The sequence below is a fragment of the Mustelus asterias genome, chromosome 18 (assembly GCF_964213995.1).
Source record: "Mustelus asterias chromosome 18, sMusAst1.hap1.1, whole genome shotgun sequence".
NCBI classification, from domain to species: domain Eukaryota; kingdom Metazoa; phylum Chordata; class Chondrichthyes; order Carcharhiniformes; family Triakidae; genus Mustelus; species Mustelus asterias.
Genome location: NC_135818.1, coordinates 55,452,153 through 55,470,787, shown reverse-complemented (window position 1 = coordinate 55,470,787; position 18,635 = coordinate 55,452,153). Strand labels below are relative to the sequence as shown.

Below are 18,635 nucleotides of genomic sequence, written 5' to 3'. Positions count from 1 at the left end.
AAACTTCAATCTTCTCCGAAACAAAATTTACCTCAAATATTGCTATGAGCGAGGTATTTATAACAGTATAGGCTAATAGTAATAAAGCTATTTTGACATCTCAGCAATATTATCACGGTTATAAAAAGAGGAGTTTCAGCAACTCAATGCATGAGCTGAAATATTATGAGGAATCTGCAGGTTATAACACGCTGAGGTATTAACATTCGGTGGTGTTGAATATCACACACATGAACATATGAATTAGAAGTATGAACACATTTAGTTCTTGGAATTAAACAGTAGGCATTGTTTCCAACTAATTTAAAGATGAAAGTGTATCCTTGGACAAATACTCACCCCAATGGATTAATTCTAACTAACAAGCATGTTATCTGCTCACTTTTATCCATTAGTGCTATTTTGTAGTGTTTTATTTTTGAATAAAGTGGGCAGCATACTGGCACAGTGGTTAGCACTGCTGCCTCACAGCACCAGGGACCTGGGTTCGATTCCAGCCTTGGGTCACTGTCTGTGTGGAGTTTGCACGTTCTCCGTGTGTCTGTGTGGGGTTTCCTCCGGGTGCTCCGGTTTCCTCCTACAGTCCGAAGATATACGGGTTAGGTGGATTGGCCATGCTGAACTGCCCTTTAGTGTCCAAAGATGTGTAGATTAGGGGGGTTATGGGGAAAGGGTGAGGGGTTGACCTGGTTGAGATGCTCTGTCGGAGAATCGGTGCAGACTCCGATGGGCTGAATGGCCTCCTTCTGCACTGTAGGGATTCTATGATTCAATGAATATTTGTAATACGGCTAATGGTCTTACTGCCTTTTTTAAAATTCTGTTTGTTTTCCAGGTCACATCTTGCTTTGGAATGCAGTGGGGAGGTATGTTTTCCATCATTTTAAAACATCTGACAGTGTCTGCCAAGTAAACTAAACAAAAGAATTATGCTTGTTCTGCCTCCAGCAAATTTAGAGCTGGGAGTGTGTGAATGTTCATGAAAGTAACAAGTCGATGTGAACTGTATCTGCAAGGGTCACAAAGTGCTAGGGATACTTCCTAAAGCCGTTTCACTGTCAGGATACATTTTGAAGTACAGCCTCGTAATATTTAACATTACTTCGCAAAGGGCGTTAGTGATACCTCATTTGGAATTTCTGTGCATTTTCTGAACACCTTACCCTCAACAGAACCAGGAGATTGGAACATGTTCAGGGGATGATGAGACTGTTAACAAGATTGTGATTCGAAGCTATGAAGAAAGGCTCTGAGATTAACTTTTTTTTGGTTGGGGAAGAGAAGTTTGATAAAGAGGCAAGTTGTTATGCTTGGATCATTATGTGCACAGCAAGGGCGTGAGTATAAAATGAATAAAATTAGCAAAGAGCTAAGCAGTAACTTTGGCTTCTCCAGTGTCAGATTTGTCATATAAATGTGTGTTCACGTCAAAGCAAATGCAGTCAATACATTCTTCCTTAACTTTAAAAAAGAATTATGTAATTACCCTATGAAGAATGGAATACAAGGTTTAAGAATAAAAATAAATAGGTATGATAGAATCCACAGGTTTCCTAACCACCTGTCTGTTCCATGTTACATATCACAATGTCTGTTCTCCTCTGAATAAGAGTCTCAACATCTAGAAACCCCTCCAGATTCAGAAATTCACCTTGGATGAATTTAAGACATGCTGGACCTGACTAAAATTTAGTTTATTACCATTAATACCTACCCACTCACTGAATACAACTCACTCAACCGCATGTTCTATCATATCCTCTGATCACTACACATTATAGGAAAGATGTGGAGATGCCAGCGTTGGACTGGAGTGGATACAGTAAGAAGTCTCACAACACCAGGTTAAAGTCCAACAGGTTTATTTGGAATCACAAGCTTTCGGAGCGCTGCTCCTTCATCACCTGAAGAAGGAGCGGCGCTCCGAAAGCTCGTGATTTCAAATAAACCTGTTGGACTTTAACCTGGTGTTGTGAGACTTCTTACCATTATAGGAAAGACATTGCCTTTACAAAGAACCTGGCACCTTTAAACACTCCATTCTCTATCATTCCATCAACATCCACTTCAAATTCTTTACCTGCTGTACCCTAAAGCCCCTCAGCAACTTCCTTGCTCTAAGGGAGATAGCCTGTCTATCTTGGCCAATATTTATCCCTCAATATTTACAAATTATCTGGCCATTATCACATTGCCATTTGCTATGTGCAAATTGGCTCAGGGTTTTCAACATTAAAACAGTGACTACATGTCAAAGTACTTCATTGGCTGTCATACACTTTCAGATGTTTGCTAGTCAAGAAAGATACGATATAAATGCAAGTAATTCTTTCTGAAGTTTCCCCCCCCCCCTTCTCATAGTCATAGAGATTTACAGCATGGAAACAGGCCCTTCGGCCCAACTTGTCCATGCCGCCCTTTTTTTAAAACCCTTAAACTAATCCCAATTGCCCGCATTTGGCCCATATCCCTCTATACCCATATTATCCATGTAACGATTTTAGTTCAGGCAGGCATCATGATCGGCGCAGGCTTGGAGGACCGAAGGGCCGTTTCCTGTGCTGTATTGTTCTTTGTTTGTCAGTGAAAATCCAGGTACCACCAAAAGCTTTGAATTCTTGACTTCTGAATGTAAAATGGTCGACAAAGCAGGTAACTTGGTGACTTTATTAGTGGCATTGCCAAGCTATGGGCGTAATGTGATTGAGCAGGAGGCTATTCTCTTCGGATGTATTTGTGGACCATAATGAAAGACTCAATGCCAGAACCTGCAATTTGCTTACTTCCAGTTGATGAAATATATGAAGTTAACATTTTCTGCACTTTGTTATGTGATTTCTAAGTGCTTTCATAATAAGTAAAGTGGAATTATTCCCCACTTGGGTAATATTTGCTTAATTTTTCTGGTTGTGTACAATAATTTATACTCAATATTCGGCCCTCCCTCATTTGCATCTCATTCTTTATCAGCAGCATCCATTAGCACAGGCCCGTCTCCCACATGAAAGCCAGCAGCATCTAGCTTTACCTCTCTGCCACTACCCTTGGCTTGTCATACTGCTACCTGAGAGGGGATCTCATCGAAACATATAACATTCTGACAGGGCTAGATCGACTGGATTGAGGGATGATGTTCCCTCTGGCTAGGGGATTCTTAAACAAGGGATCATAGAGTCCCTACAGTGCAGTAGGAGGCTATTCAACCCATCAAGCCTGCACCGACCACAATCCCCCCCAGGCCTTATCCCCGTAACCCCTCGTATTTACCCCTGCAAATCCCCCTGACATTAGGGTTAATTTAACATGGCCAATCAACCTAACCCGCACATCTCTGGACTGTGGGAGGAAACCGGAGCACCCGGAAGAAACCCATGCAGACACGGGGAGAACGTGCAGACTCCACACAGACAGTGACCCGAGTCCGGAATTGAACCTGGGTCTCTGGTGTTGTGAGGCAGCAGTGCTTGCCACTGTGCCGCCCATCGCAGTCTCAGGGTACGGGGTAGGCCATTTAGGACTGAGATAAGGAGAAACTTCTTCACTCAGGGTGGTGAAATTCTCTAACACACAAGGCTGAGGAGGCCAAGTTGATGCCAAACTCTGGTTTGTTGGTAGTGGTGAGAGAGGCATATGTTGGACTGTAAGTTGACAGATTGTAGTGGAATACAATACTGCTGATGATGACTTGGAGCAGTGCGTGGATGCTCAATTCTGAGCTACAAGACCACTTAGCATGTTGCTGTTTATTTATTTACTCTTGGTGATGCTTTTGGCATCGCTGGCAAGGCCAGCATTTGTCTACCATGCTTAATTGCCCTTAAACTGAGTGGCTTGCCCCATCATTTCAGAGGGCAGTTAAGAGTCAACCACATTACTGTGGCTCTGGAGTCACATGTGGGCCAAACCAGGCAAGGATGGCAGATTTCCTTCCCTAAAGGACATTAGTGAACCAGATGGGTTTTTACGATAATCAGCAATGGTTTCCTGGTCACCATTTCTAAGGTTAGCTTTTCAATTCCAGATTTTTATTGAATGAAAATTTCATCAGCTGCCATGGTGGGATTTGAACCCTGGTCCCCAGAATATGAGCCTAGGCCTCTGGTTTACCTGTCCAATGATGTTGCCATTTTACCTGTAGTGTGGAACATGCCTCGCAACACGATAATGGGTAGCCTCAGTGTGAAGATGAGTGCCTTGACAAGGACTGCAGTGGTCCTATCTGCCAATGATGGGTATATCTATGACAAATAGTTTGGTGAGGGTCCGGTCAAGTAGGTTTTTGCTGCAAGTTGTTTTTCTCATCACCTTCTGCAGGCCCAGTCTGGCTGATATGTCCATCAGATTTTGCCATCTGGATTGGCGATGCTACCGAGTCACTCTTGTTGATGGGCTTTGACAAACCCCAGCCAGAGTTCATTATTTGCCCTTGCTAACTTCTCATCTTAGAATCCCTAGACTACACAAGGAGGCCATTTGGCTCATCAAGTCTACACCAACCATCCAGGGCGTATCCCCATGTATTTACCCCACTAGTCCTGACGCTAAGGGGCAATTTAGCATGGCCAATCAACCTAATCCGCACATCTTTGGACTGAGAGGGGAAACCAGAGCACCCGGAGGAAACCCACGCAAACATGGGGAGAACGTGCAAACTCCACACACAGTGACCCAAGCCGGGAATCGAACCCGGGTCTTTGGTGCTCTGAGACAGCACTGCTAACTACTGTGCCACCGTGCCACCCCCACTATTTCTCTGAAGTGCTGTACAACATGAAGGAATGCAAATTCGTCAACTGAGGGAGGCTGGTGGGTGGTAATCAGCAGGAGGTTTCTTTGTCCATGTTTGAGCTGATGCCAAGAGGTTTCATGGGATCTAGAGTTAATGTTGAGGAGTCTCAGTGCAACACCTTCTCATAACTGTATGGCACTGTGCCACCACCTCCAGTGACTTATTCCTGCCAGTGGGACAGGACATACCCAAAGATTGCAATCGAGAAATCTGGGACATTGGCTGAAAGGTATGATTCTGAGAGTCTGATTATGTCAGGATGTTTGACTGGTATATGGGGCACGTCTCCCAGTTTTGGCACCACTGCCCAGATATTAGTAAAGAGGCATTCTCGGGGATGACTGGATGAGTGTACCTTTGTTACATCCAGTGCCTAGGTTGATGCTAGTTGGTCCATCAAGTTTTATTCTTCTTTGACATCTTTGGAATTCTGCAATACAACTCATATAATCATAGAATGGTTACAGCCCAGAAGAAGACCATTTGACCTGTCATCGCTGCGCTGGCTCTCTGAAGGAACAATTCACTTAGTGCCACTCTCCTACCTTCTCTCTGTAGCCTTGCACATTCTTCTTTTGCTGATGATGATCTAATTCCCTCTTCAATGCCTCAGTTGACTATACCTCCACCACACACTCGCAGGCAATGTCTTCCAAACCCTTAAGCTGCATGAGAAGGTTTTGCCTCGTGTCACCATTGGCTTCTTTTGCTTATTATCTTAAATCTGTTTTCTCCTGATCTACTCTGCCCCAAATCCTTCATGATTTTCAATGCCATAGTTCCTCAGCTCACCGCCACCTTCTCGGGGCAATTAGGGATGGCCAATAAATGCTGGCCAAGCCAGCAATGCCCACATCACATGAATAAAAAAAATGTAATTGTGTTTCTGAAAAGTGTTTCATTTAAAGTTGCAATGTTAAGTGAATCAGCTTTCCTCATCAGTTTAAAGTTTATTTATTAGTGTCATAAAAAGACTTGCATGAACATTGCAATGAAGTTACTGTGAAAATTCCCTAGTCGCCACACTCTGACGCTTGTTCAGATACACTGAGGGAGAATTTAGCATGGTCAATGCACCTGACCAGCACGTCTTTCAGACTGTGGGAGGAAACCAGAGCACCCAGAGGAAGCACACGGAGAATGTGCAAATTCCACACAGATAGTGACCCAACCCTGGTGCTGTGAGGCAGCAGTGCTAACCACTGTGCTGCCCCAAGTGTTAGTTGGGTTCTGTAGGACCTTTCCCATCAGAAAAAGGAATGAAAACACGGTATGCTGTAAATTTAATTACTATGCATTGCTAAATTATCATGGCCTGAGTCTTCCTAGCAGCGACAATGTTGGACGGAAGATTATCTCGACCCAATGCTGCTGCACATCTCCTCCTCCCAGGATCTCCTGATCCCGGCCCCCCCGGAGAAATATGCAGTGCAGTGTCTCCGAGGGAGCTTTATTGGAGCGCGGTAACACTGGAGTGGCACTGGGGAGAGGGAGAAAGAGAGGACACATCTTTTTATGAGGCACTAGCAGCCGTATTCTGCTGAGTATTTGAAAGTCGATATTTTAATGAAGGTGGGTGAATGGATGAGCAAGTGAATGAGTGGGTACTTGGGTGAATGGGTAAGTGAGTGAGGTGCGGAAATGGGTAGGTGGAGAGTGGGTTGGCAGGTGAGTGGGTAGATGGGTGGCAGGTGATTGGGTTAGATGGGTAGGGTGACTCAGTGGGCAAGCGGGTAGTCCAATCATGATTGCAAGATTGTGGAGAGTGCAATACAACAGCACAAATTGAGATACAAGCTGTGCTGAGTGTTGTAGGGCTCCTCCGAAGTAGCTGATGCAGTGATATTCTTATTCTGCACCCCAATCGCACGTTTGATGATGTTTCTCCTGGCAGCTCGTGTTGCGTGCATTCTGATCAAATACAGTTGTGGAGAAGAATAATTAAACAAATGTTGGGCAGATTTGTTACCCAGCAGCCACCCTCTGCTTTGATGTGAAGTGTAAAAGATTGATGGGACAACAGGTTGGCGCAGAATGAATGCATCATGCCTGCTGTCAGGGTGGCATGATTCACCAGAACGATGTGCTGAGTATGGCACATGCCAATGCAAAATGAGTGAACTTTATCTCAACATTGAGATGCAGTACCTGCAAAATATGTGCAAGCAGTCGATGTACCATGGCGAAGACTGCCTTCCTAGCAAAACCAGCTGTGTGCTCTGCTTGCTTCTCTCTGTTTAGACAGTGCACAACAAAGTCTATCTCCTGCTCTTTCTAATAGAGCAAAATAGAAGCCGCCTTCTCCCCCTGGAAGGATCCTGACCCTGAAATGAAGAAGTTCAGGATCACAGTTACTTTCACAGCTCTGACATCACCCTCTCCAAGGCTACACGTCTAGTTGTAAGAGATGGCAGAGTTCTGTGAACACCTCCTTTGTGAAGCAAAGGTGCCACATACGATATTCCCGGCTTAGTTGAGATAAAATCAATACTTCACAAAGGCACCCAGTGGATAAGCTCTCCTGCTGGAAGCCCTCCTCCCATTCGTCTTCTTCCTCCTCCCTTTGAGCAGCTGGCCTGCTTATTTGCTACATCTATACCATCTCCATCTCATGCTGCAGTCCAAGGAGGGGCCCTACTATAGCATCCATAACGGGGAGCAATTTGTTCCATATTTGCAGCACCACTCCCTGCAAATTTCATCTCCAAACACACAGCACAGAGCTGGCAGAAAGCAATCGGGAACTGTAACCTGCAAGTTGTTGATGATCGGACGGCACAGTGGTTAACACTTCTTCCTCACTGCCAGGGACCAATTCCTGGCTTGGGTCATTGTCTGTGTGGAGTTTGCACGTTCTCCCCGTATCTGTGTGGGTTTCCTCTGGGTGCTCTGATTTCCTCCCACACTACAAAGATGTACGAGTTAGGTGTATTGGCCATGCTAAATTGCCCCCTAGTGTCAGGGAGATTATCAGGATAAATATGTGGGGTTATGGGGGTAGGGCCTGTGTGGGATTGTTGTCCGTGCAGGCTTGATGGATCAAATGGCCGCCTTCTGCACAGTAGGGATTCTATGATCACTTTAAACAATGCTGGTGAAGGGAGATTCTTCCTGCCGCGAAATGCATGTTCAAATGTACATGTTTGAGAGGGTGTTAACTGGAGCACTGAATTCCAGGATGTTAGCAGTGGTGTCAATAGTAGCTGACTGACATCATCATTTACTCGTGTTGCGTACATCCAGCGCAGGCACACACACTAATGCCTTCACTAAGATGGCGGCAGCTGCCAGCTGTTGGAGATGTACAGAAGTACCCTGGCCGCCATTTTAGTTTGAAAGCAGCCTCTGCAACACCAGTAATAATTGCCACCACAGAGCCAAATTTTGCAGCCATTATTTTTGTTTGCTGACCAAGTGTACTCTATTTGAAACATCATTGCTAATTTTATGCATTATATCCACCAACTTCCTCTAGATTCTTTAAAACCTTACAATTTAGCCATCTGCCAGGATTCCGCTGCTGATCTCCTGCTAGATCATAGGATCCCAGAAGGAGGCCATTTGAGTCTGCACCGACCACAATCCCCACACAGACACTATCCCCATAACCCAGTGCATTTACCCTAGCTCGTCCCCCTGACACCGGGGGATAATTTAGCATGGCCAACCCACCTAACCTGCACATCTTTGGACTGCGGGAGGAAACCAGAGCACCCGGAGGAAACCCACACAGACACAGGGAGAATGTGCAAACTCCACACAGACAGTGACCCAATCCAGGTCCCCGGGGCAGTGAGGCAGCAGTGCTAACCACTGTGGCACCTTGCCGTCCCTTCTCTCAAGATCTGAGATCTCTCAAATAAGCTTTTGCCGCAGAGATTTGAAAACACACCAGATACTAGAAGACTGAAAGCAAATGTGTTATCTTCAAAAATGTGTTGCGCACCGGAGGTAACTCAACATGTCAGCGTGGGCTTCCATGGATCATTCGTATTTGTTCCTGATCTTGCCATTAAAGCGAATGAACTAGGGCTACAGACTGGATTAGTTGTCATTTATATTTATACCCATCATTAAATAAAAATCAGATCAGGCCAAGTAGTGTTAGCTTCTGGATCAGGTATTTTCAACTCAAGAGTTCAGTTAAGGGTCAATATTGACCCATGTTTCCCCTGGCAGGTTATCGCTTTGATGAAAATTTAATGGCACGATTCAAGTTTACATGGATTTCAAGAGGACAAACTGGGGATTCAGTGAAACGATGAGCGGCACGGTGGCACAGTGGTTAGCACTGTTGCCTCACAGCGCCAGGGACCCGGGTTCGATTCCCGGCTTGGGTCACCGTCTGTGTGGAGTTTGCACATTCTCCCCGTGTCTGTGTGGGTTTCTCCGGGTCTCCAGTTTCCTCCCACAGTCTGAAAGATGTGCTGGTTAGGTGCATTGACCCGAACAGGTGCCAGAATGTGGCGACTAGGGGAATTTCACAGTTCATTGCAGTGTTAATGTAAGCCTTACTTGTGACTAATAAATAAACTTGCAACTTTAAAAAAAAACGATATCTGAATTGGAGTTAATATTCTAAAGCTGTTTGCTTAAAGAATGTACCTTTTTGTTTTAGATTAAATCACGTCAACCACAAATAGAGAAGTATGTTTGTGATGGCAGACATGATGTGGAGATGCCGGTGTTGGACTGGGGTAAACACAGTAAGAGTTTTAACAACACCAGGTTAAAGTCCAACAGGTTTATTTGGTAGCAAAAGCCACACAAGCTTTCGGAGCTCCAAGCCCCTTCTTCAGGTGAGTGGGAATTCTGTTCACAAACAGGGCATATGCATATTAAGTCTGTGTCTTTATATGCCCTGTTTGTGAACAGAATTCCCACTCACCTGAAGAAGGGGCTTGGAGCTCCGAAAGCTTGTGTGGCTTTTGCTACCAAATAAACCTGTTGGACTTTAACCTGGTGTTGTTAAACTTCTTGCAGTGTGATGGCAGATACAGCGAGAGCTTGATAAATATTTTTTAAACCAGCAGGTAACTGTACGGAAATGTCCAACGTCCATACTGAGGAAGAGATCCAACATGACGACAAGGAAGGACGATGGTTACGTTTCTCACAGAACGAGGACTGCAAGAAGAGTTCGGTTTCGCGAATTGGATGAGATCATCTTTCACAGTACGTTTTGACTGCATTTTGACCATTTTGCATTGTATGAAAAGGTGAAGCAAATGGATAAGATGTACAATATTGAGTTGGGGGAAAGGGATGAGCCTCGATGAACTAAATGTCTTTTTTTTTCATCCCTGCCGTTTTCTTATGCTATTTCTGGCTTAATAACTCTCTCTATTTCATAAGAGTTTGATCCCTTAGCTTGATCCACAGAATGGATTACCCATTGGGAATAGTGCTCACGATGCAAATTGTATTATAGGAGTTTTCTAAATTTTAAACTTTTGGAAGAAAAGTTACCAGCCTGGATTCCCTTGCACTTAACTGGGTCTCTGGTTCCCAAGACTTTGGGTGCAATTCTCCCATTTTGAGACTAAGGGCAAGATTCTCTGGTCTCCCCTCAGTGTTTTTCTCACTGGCTGAAGGAGGCGTGCCGTTCACTGCTGGCAGGCTCCTCTGGTCTCACCGCTATCAATGGGATTTCCCATTCAAGCCGCCCCATGTTGCCAGGAAAGCCACGGCACGGTCTGATCCACTTGTCTGACCAGAGAATCTGGCCAGTGTGACCGGCCAGAGAATTCTGGCCGCAGTGTGGTGCTGGGTGACTCCAGCAGCACCTGCCCGTCCAACAAGAATGGCAGGATCCTGTCCCTGTTTCTGCTCTTGGAAGCTCATTAATTATGCTGTTTTTTATTTGGCTGCTATGTGTTCATTTCTACCTTCTTGCCATGTTCATATGTACACATAGCAAATTCCATCGACTAAAATGGCAACCGATTGCTGGAAATATTTACAGCAGGTCTGACAGTCAAAGCATGAACTACTTCAAATATTTGTCCATCTGCCCATTTCCAGAACATTTATTTTTATTTGAAACATTCCACTTTCTCAGTTTTGTTATTTTGACAGCTCTGCTGGTATTAATTTGTTTATACATAAACTCTATAGACATATTTTAGATTAATTTACTGCATTGGAAGAGCAAAGGTATTAACACACATTATTGGTGCAAGAGAGAGTGAATTTATTAAGTGTCTAACAAAAAAAAATAAGATTCTAGGCTCACACTAGCCAGCAGTCAACTGTATGATGGGCTGCATTAATCTCATTATCCTTCTGATTGGCTTTTCCCAAATGATTTTAGCTCTGCATCTATTTCTGTCAGCAGAATCTTTATATTCTTTTCAGATCCCATGTTAGTCGTTAACTTCCTCTACATAGACAACACCAGGTGACCATTGGATAGTTCTTTCCCTCCTCTCAGTGCAATGCTGTCATTGTGGTAAAGATGATGTCTTGGTAGCTCCATTAGAAATTGTTATGTGATTATCGCCAATGTTATTTTAAGTGGTGTGCGCACTCTTTCTCTATTACATGCTGAGAAATTTTTGATCCCCACCCACTGGCAGGTTTTTAGGCTGGGCGGGGTTGGGAGGTGGCAGGTGGAGCATGAACTGCCATGAAATTAGCAGGGATGGCGGGAGATCCTTTGGGTTCCTGCCCATCTTGAGATCTCAATGATTTTCTGCTGGGTCTGGCCAGGCCTCGAGTAGGAAGCCTGCCCTTGCTCTAACTGAAGTCCGTAAATGGCCAAATAATGGAGGCCACTTAAGGGCCATTTCCTCCCCAGCCTCAGTTTTTATGCTGGCTGGCAGGCTGAAGTTCCTCCGTGAGATAATCCAAAAATAAAGAAAGTTAGATCTCGGGTGGGAAGTGGAGGTATGCGGTCGCGGGCACTTGCATCAGAAATCCCCTACTATCTGGGTCTGCCCTCCCTAAAAGGCCCAGTGACCTCAGGACCTTCTTCCCTCACAGCCTCTCCCCCAAGAGCCTGTTTTCCCCCCACCTCACACGATCCCCCAGGCCTTCCCTCCATTACCAGCCTGGATTCCCTTGCACTTAACTGGGTCTCTGATTCCCAAGATTTTGGGTGCAATTCTCCCATTTTGAGACAAAGGGCAAGATTCTCTGGTCTCTCCTCCGCATTTTTCTCACTGGCTGAAGGCTGAGGAAGAGGTCCAACATGACAAGGAAGGACAGTGGTTACGTTTCTCACAGGATGAGAATTGCAAGAAGAGTTTGGTTTTGGTTTACTGCTGGCAGGATCTTCTGGTCTCGCCACTATCAACGGGATTTCCCATTGAAGCCACCCCACGGTGCCCCAGCACAGGCTGACCCACTTGCATGACTAGAGAATCTGGCCAACGTGAATGGCCAGAGAATCCTGGCTGATGGGGTAGGAGACCCCTGTACTCCTCAACTCCAGGCACAGTACTGAACTGACACAGGAGGGTTCATGGGTCCAGCAGCACGGTGCTCTCCATGAAGACCAGCTTGGCATGGAGATAGAGGGCAGGAACCAGTCTGACCTGGCAGAGTGGTGAACAGCACAGCACTATGGCAGAAAGCTTTGTTGCACTCATGCTGAAGTCACTTCCAACTGAGGACCATCTTGTGCACACCATTCTTTAGCAATTAGGTTTGACGCCAACATTTCCCGCTGAAGTGCCACAAGATTGGAAGGCCTAACAGGACAGCGGCAGACAGCTGTTTTGGCGAACACTCCTGAGATACAAATGAATTCAAATGCTGTTCACACCACCTGTCGGGGGGACAACCAACCCAGGCTGTAATCTTACCACTGGAATTTTCCCATCCCGCCACAGTGAACGGAAGTTTAGCTGGATGCCAAATTCTTTGACTTCACTGCAGCGGGAGCGTGGCGTGGACGACAGGTAGATTGCGCACCTAATCTTTTTTAATGTCTCGATAGAATTGACAGCGCAGAAGGAAGCCATTTGGCCCATCGATCCTGCACCAACAATAATCACACCTAGATCCTGTCCTATCCCCATAACCCCACACATTTACCCTCCTAATTCCCTTGACACGAAGGGTCAATTTAGCACGGCCAATCAACTTAACCCGCACATCTTTGGACTGAGAGAGGAAACTGGAGCACCCGGAGGAAACCCGCGCTAGACACGGAGAACGTGCAAACTCCACACAGACGGTCACCTGCGGCCAGAATTGAACTCTGGTCCCTGGCACTGTGAGGCAGCAATGTTGACCACTGTGCCACCTTGGATCTTTCTGCCCCAGAGACTAAATCCAGTGACAGAAGTAGAGGTTGGAGTGAGCAAACTCCACACAGATAGTCACCCAATGCTGGAATCGAACCCAGGTCCCTGACACTGAGGCAGCAGTGCTAACCATTGTGCCACTGTGCCACCATTTTCCTCCAAGGATTGCTCAGAGCTGTGTCCTGGGGATTGATCTTTAATTCCTGGAGAGTCCAGAATAATCCTGGAGGATTGGCAACCCTATTAGGGCATTCGAGAAACGTAAAGATTTTCAGTATTGTAACTCTAAGGTCAAGTTCCGCTTTGATTTTGCAGTTTTCACTTGAGGCAACTGTTTGTGCGACTGAGATGTTCGTGCACATTTTCAGCATCCCAGTTGTGCTGATTCTGAAACATATTACACACCCTTTCTCAATCAGATATTACAGGCACTAACCATATTGTAACCAATTATCCACCCTGGTTGAATCTCATGCTTCAGAGAGACGTTGGTGATGGATCTGATCAGTCCTTGCCCCTAATCCTGTGTGATTAGGGGAGAAAAAATGTTTATTTATTAGTCACAAGTAAGGCTTATATTAACACTGCAATGATGTTACTGTGAAATTCCCCTAATTGCCACACTCTGGCGCCTGTTCAGGTCAATGTACCTAACCTGCACATCTTTCAGACTGGGAGGAAACCGGAGCACCCAGAGGAAACCCACACAGACACTGGGAGAATGTGCAAACTCCACAATGACAATGACCCTAGCTGGGAATCGAACCCAGGTCCCTGGTGCTGTGAGGCAGCAGTGCTAACCATTTGTGCCACCGTGCCGATGGAATTCTAACTTCTGGGGCAGGATTTTCTGGCCGCGCTCACCCCAAAACTGGAAAATCCCGCCCAAAGTCAACGGACCTTTTGCATGGTCCTGTCCCGCCCGCTACGAGTCCCATGGCGGGCGGGATGAGGAAATTCCCTCCCTTTGGTCAGCAATATGCAGAGAATAATGAGGATAAAATATTGAGTTTATAAAAAATTGACATAGTGCATAGTATAGCAAGCGATGGGAACATTTCTAAACGGAGTGGCATAAAGGGGAACTTGTAAGAATTATGCTTAAACATGAGGTAATCTTCCACCATGCAATTTAAATAACTTTTAAAGAGATATAACATTCTGCTTGCTATTGATTTTCGTTTGGCATTCACTACACCACAGGGGGGTATTCCTCCAGACTAATCTATTTGGTCCTCTCGAGGGTAACATTACTCTTTATCGTTTTATATCCTTTTGCTTTTTTTTTTACATTTTTAAAGGACCTCTGATGATGGCACTCCAGATGCATGAATCTGGCTTTCTAGTGCCCAATCAATGCAGCACCTTTCCACTATCAATTTTTGTCTGTAACTGTGCTCATGTCTCAATACCATTTTAACGGGCAACTTGCTTTCATTACGGGCGACAGTCCAGATGGCCTGGAGCTAATATCCAAGACATAAGCACACAGCGCCCGCATTAAATTTGGTGTCATTATACGTGCGAAATAAACTGCTGAGCGAAAAATTTATTTCCTCTTGCTGTGCAAAACCGTCGTATTTCTCCTGTAAGTCAGCTATCATTTCTGCGATTGTCTGACTTCTCTGCAAAGTATCTCCTTCCTTGGTTCCCATTGGTTTATACACATTTTAGAACTGGAATCGTTTTTATGCTCTAGATAAAGTTTATTAATTAGTGTCACAAGTCAGCTTACATTAACACTGCAGTCACGCTGGATAAAGTTACTGTGAAAATCCCCTAGTCGCCACACTCCAGCACCTGTTCGGGTACACTGAGGGAGAATTTAGCATGGCCGATGCACCTAACCAACACATCTCCCGGACTGTGGGAGGAAACCGGAGCACCTGGAGGAAATCCACACAAACACTGGGAGAATGTGCAGACTCCGCACAGACAGTGACTCAGTTAATGTTTTGAGTGTGTGTGACTCTTCTTCAGAGCAGTCAACTGTCGCACCTAATTCAGAGTGGATCATGCAGCACAGATCATAGCTTCTTGGTTCAGCTACTTTTATTCTCAGCTTGGCTTTACCTCTTGTCTTTCAGATGTGACAAAACAAAATCCAGGGTGGGATTTTCCGGCTGCATTCGTCCCAAAACCGGAAAATCCCGCCTGAGGTCAACGGATCTTAGCATGTTCCTGTCCCACCCGTTACAATTCCCATGGCGGGCAGGATGGGAAAATTCCCTCCAGTTTCTGTTTGAGTGGTGCAAAAGATCCCAAAAAGCATTATCATGACATGTATATAACTTTTTCGGCCGTGTCTCAATGCTACTCAATAGGGTACGACCCTAGTATCTTTAGAGTCAGAGGTTGTGGGTTCAACTCCCACTCCAGCGGACACTTCAGTGCAGTACTGAGGGAGTGCGACACAATCATGGTTGTCCTCTTTTGGATGACATTAAACCAAGGCCCTGTCTGGCTTCTCGGGTTGACATAAAAGATCATGGGTGGGATTCCCCGACCTCGTCGGTGACCGTCCTCACTGCCACCGAGAATGGAGACTTTGGCGCTCAGCCAAAGCTCTGGCAGCACCGGAGAATTCCAGCCGCAGATGAGGTTGGAGATTTTCAATGCGTTTAATACTATATTCCAAAGAAGATCCTGGGAGTTATTCCCGGTGTCCTGCCCAATACTAAGTTCACAATCAAGATCACAAGAACAGATTATCTGGTCATTATCGCATTGCTGTTTGTGGGGGTTTGCTGTGTGCAAGTTGACTGCTACTTTCTCTACATTACAACAATGACTATACTTCAGAAATGCTTAATTGCTGTAAAGAGCTTTGGGACACCCTAAAGTTATGAAAGGTATAAATGCAAGACTTTTTGCTTAGTTATTCAAGAAGACACCAAAAACGCATTCCAAAATTACAGGGTTAGTTGATGATAGACTTTAAATAACTAGATTGGAAACTGATTAAACCGCTGTTTAATTGTTGAATAAAGGTATTGCAACATATATAAAAATAGATACGTTAAATAACTAATTCAGATTGCTACATTGCCCTGCTGTAATGAAAGAATCCTATTTCTTCAGAGGTGATCCAGGTTTTAATTCTGCAAACATGTGTAAAAAGTGGCACAATTCTTTGTATATCTCTCCTGTATCTTCATGGCTCAGCAAAGCTGTGTTGTCTTTAATGGGAATGTGTGAACATATTAAATAACAATGTTGAAATTGAATGCAATTGACAAATGTTATCAATGTAACTTTTTACAGTGACAATAATTTTCCCCTGACACCTCCTGAGGGAGATGGAGGGAGGCACCTACAGTGAAATAAGTGCGCCTGTCAGGTTTCCAGTTAACTTTAAAACCAGACGATGAAAAAACAAATAGTATCATTAAATTGACTGTCCTGAACTCATGAGCCCTGGTTTGCAATCAGCCGCTGAATTCTGTCTGTTTGGTTCAGTAATCAGAGTCTCCGCCTGTACTGCCCACTATCAAACTGTTGGCTTATCCTTCATGCAACTAATGTTAGAATGCAACGTGGGAAAGTGTGAGGTTATGCATTTTGGTAGGAAGAATGCAGGCGAAGGCTATTTTCTAAATGGGGAGAGAATTCAGAAATCGGAAGCACAAAGGGAGTCCTACTTCAGGATTCTCTTAAGGTTAACTTGACCTGTGTGGTGAACCATTGTTGGTTCCCACCAGGTAGTGCTGAGCCATGGTCTGGCCAGTACTATGAGTCTGTATATATGTTACTGTTGGGGTTAGGGTTGGGCTGTTCTACCTGTATTATAGTTATTATGGTACATCCCAGTCGGGCTCCGCCTCCTGGGAGAGGTATAAAGGTCACTGCTCTGTCTGGGACCCTTTAGTCTGGGATCGTGTATTATATATGGTAGCTCTATTGTTGTAGTCAATAAAATTGATGCGTGATATAACTCACGAGGCTAGAGGTACTCGGGGAAATAAAGGCTTTTATTGACTACAACAATAGAGCTACCATATATAATACAGGATCCCAGACTAAAGGGTCCCAGACAGAGCAGTGACCTTTATACCTCTCCCAGGAGGCGGAGCCCGACTGGGATGTACCATAAGAACTATATTACAGGTAGAACAGCCCAACCCGAACCCCAACAGTAACATATATACAGACTCATAGTACTGGCCAGACCCTGGCTCAGCACTACCTGGTGGGAACCAACAATGGTTCACCACAACCTGGTAGTTAGGAAGACAAATGCAATGTTAGCATTGATTTTTGAGAGGACTAGAATACAAAAGCAGGGATGTACTGCTGAGGCTTAATAAGGCTCTGGTCAGACCACATTTGGAATATTGCAAGCAATTTTGAGCCCTGGAGATAGACGCTGGAGGCCAGTTCATTGAGTATATTTAAGACATAGATAGGTTCTTGTTTGGTAAGGGAATCAAAGGTTATGGGGAAAAGGTGGGAGAATCAGCCATGATTGAATGGCGGAGCAGACTCGATGGACCGAATGGCATAATTCGGCTCCTATATCTTATGGTCTAATAAAATAAGGTATATTCAGAACTTTAATACGATTTGCAAAGATGTAACGATACAAGAATTACAATTTTGTGACCATCTGTTTTTTGTCTTTAACCAGCTAACGGATGTAATGCCCATTTGCCAGCAATGCTTCGCAACTTGTTGATGATCATTTTGTTGAGTCTGGTGCTCATATTGCTGTATTGTAGTGAGACTGCATCATCCCTCTACGAGCTGCTTCAGTCAAAACTCCACAGCTGTTACCTGGAAATGAAGCACCTGACTTTCAGCTGGTTGGCTCGGAGTAGGAAAATTTAAAATATCCATCAAATGTCGCGAGCACGGAGAACAAACTCTGGAAGGATCCGTACGCAGAATAATCTTCACCTGCAAATACAGAAATGCCTGCCGTAAGTGACTTCTTTTAACAACCAGTGAGTTGAAAGATGCAAAGGAAAGGGAAATGACAATAAGCAAAAGTATTGGATGGTAAAAGTGCTGTTTTAGATTGCTTTTGTTATTCAAACATTGCGATTCAGTAAAATGCCATACAGTCAATCCATACCTGATCCCTACGTTCAGTGTTATAAACTGATTAATGTACTGCACAATAAAGTCACTTAAAGCAGTAACTTATTTATTTATTATTGTCACAAGTTATCTTGCATTATCGCTACTATGAAGTTACTGTGAAGAACAAAAAATTAAAGCACAGGAACAGGCCCTTCGGCCTTCCAAGCCTGCATCGATCATGCTGCCCGACTGAACTAAAACCCCCTACCCTTCCATGGACCATATCCCTCTATTCCCATCCTATTCATGTATTTGTCCAGGTGCCCCTTTAAAACTCACAATCGTATCTATCGTATCTGCATGTGTGGTGTCGTGGTCACTGTTTTCCTGAAGGCTGGGTAGTTTGCTGCGGACAATGCACTGTAGGGATTCTATAATTCTGTTGTGTCCAAATGGTCCATTGTCCGCAGCAAACTACCCAGCCTTCAGGAAAACAGTGACCACGACACCACACAACACAACCCTGCCACAGCAACCTCTGCAAGACGTGCCGGATCATCGACACGGATGCC

At 44.8% G+C, this 18,635-nt stretch overlaps 1 protein-coding gene across 1 annotated transcript in view; it reads left to right on the top strand.

Annotated features, from left to right (window-relative positions):
* LOC144506837 (uncharacterized) overlaps positions 1-18,180 on the top strand; it is a 38,811-nt gene extending 20,631 nt beyond the window's left edge. The window contains exons 2-4 of the mRNA XM_078233193.1: positions 836-866; positions 9,820-9,964; positions 17,669-18,180. Of these exons, the coding sequence (XP_078089319.1) occupies positions 836-866; positions 9,820-9,964; positions 17,669-17,868 (376 nt within the window). The 3' untranslated portion in view covers positions 17,869-18,180. The remainder of the gene's footprint in view (positions 1-835; positions 867-9,819; positions 9,965-17,668) is intronic.
* The last annotated feature ends 455 nt before the right edge of the window (positions 18,181-18,635 follow it).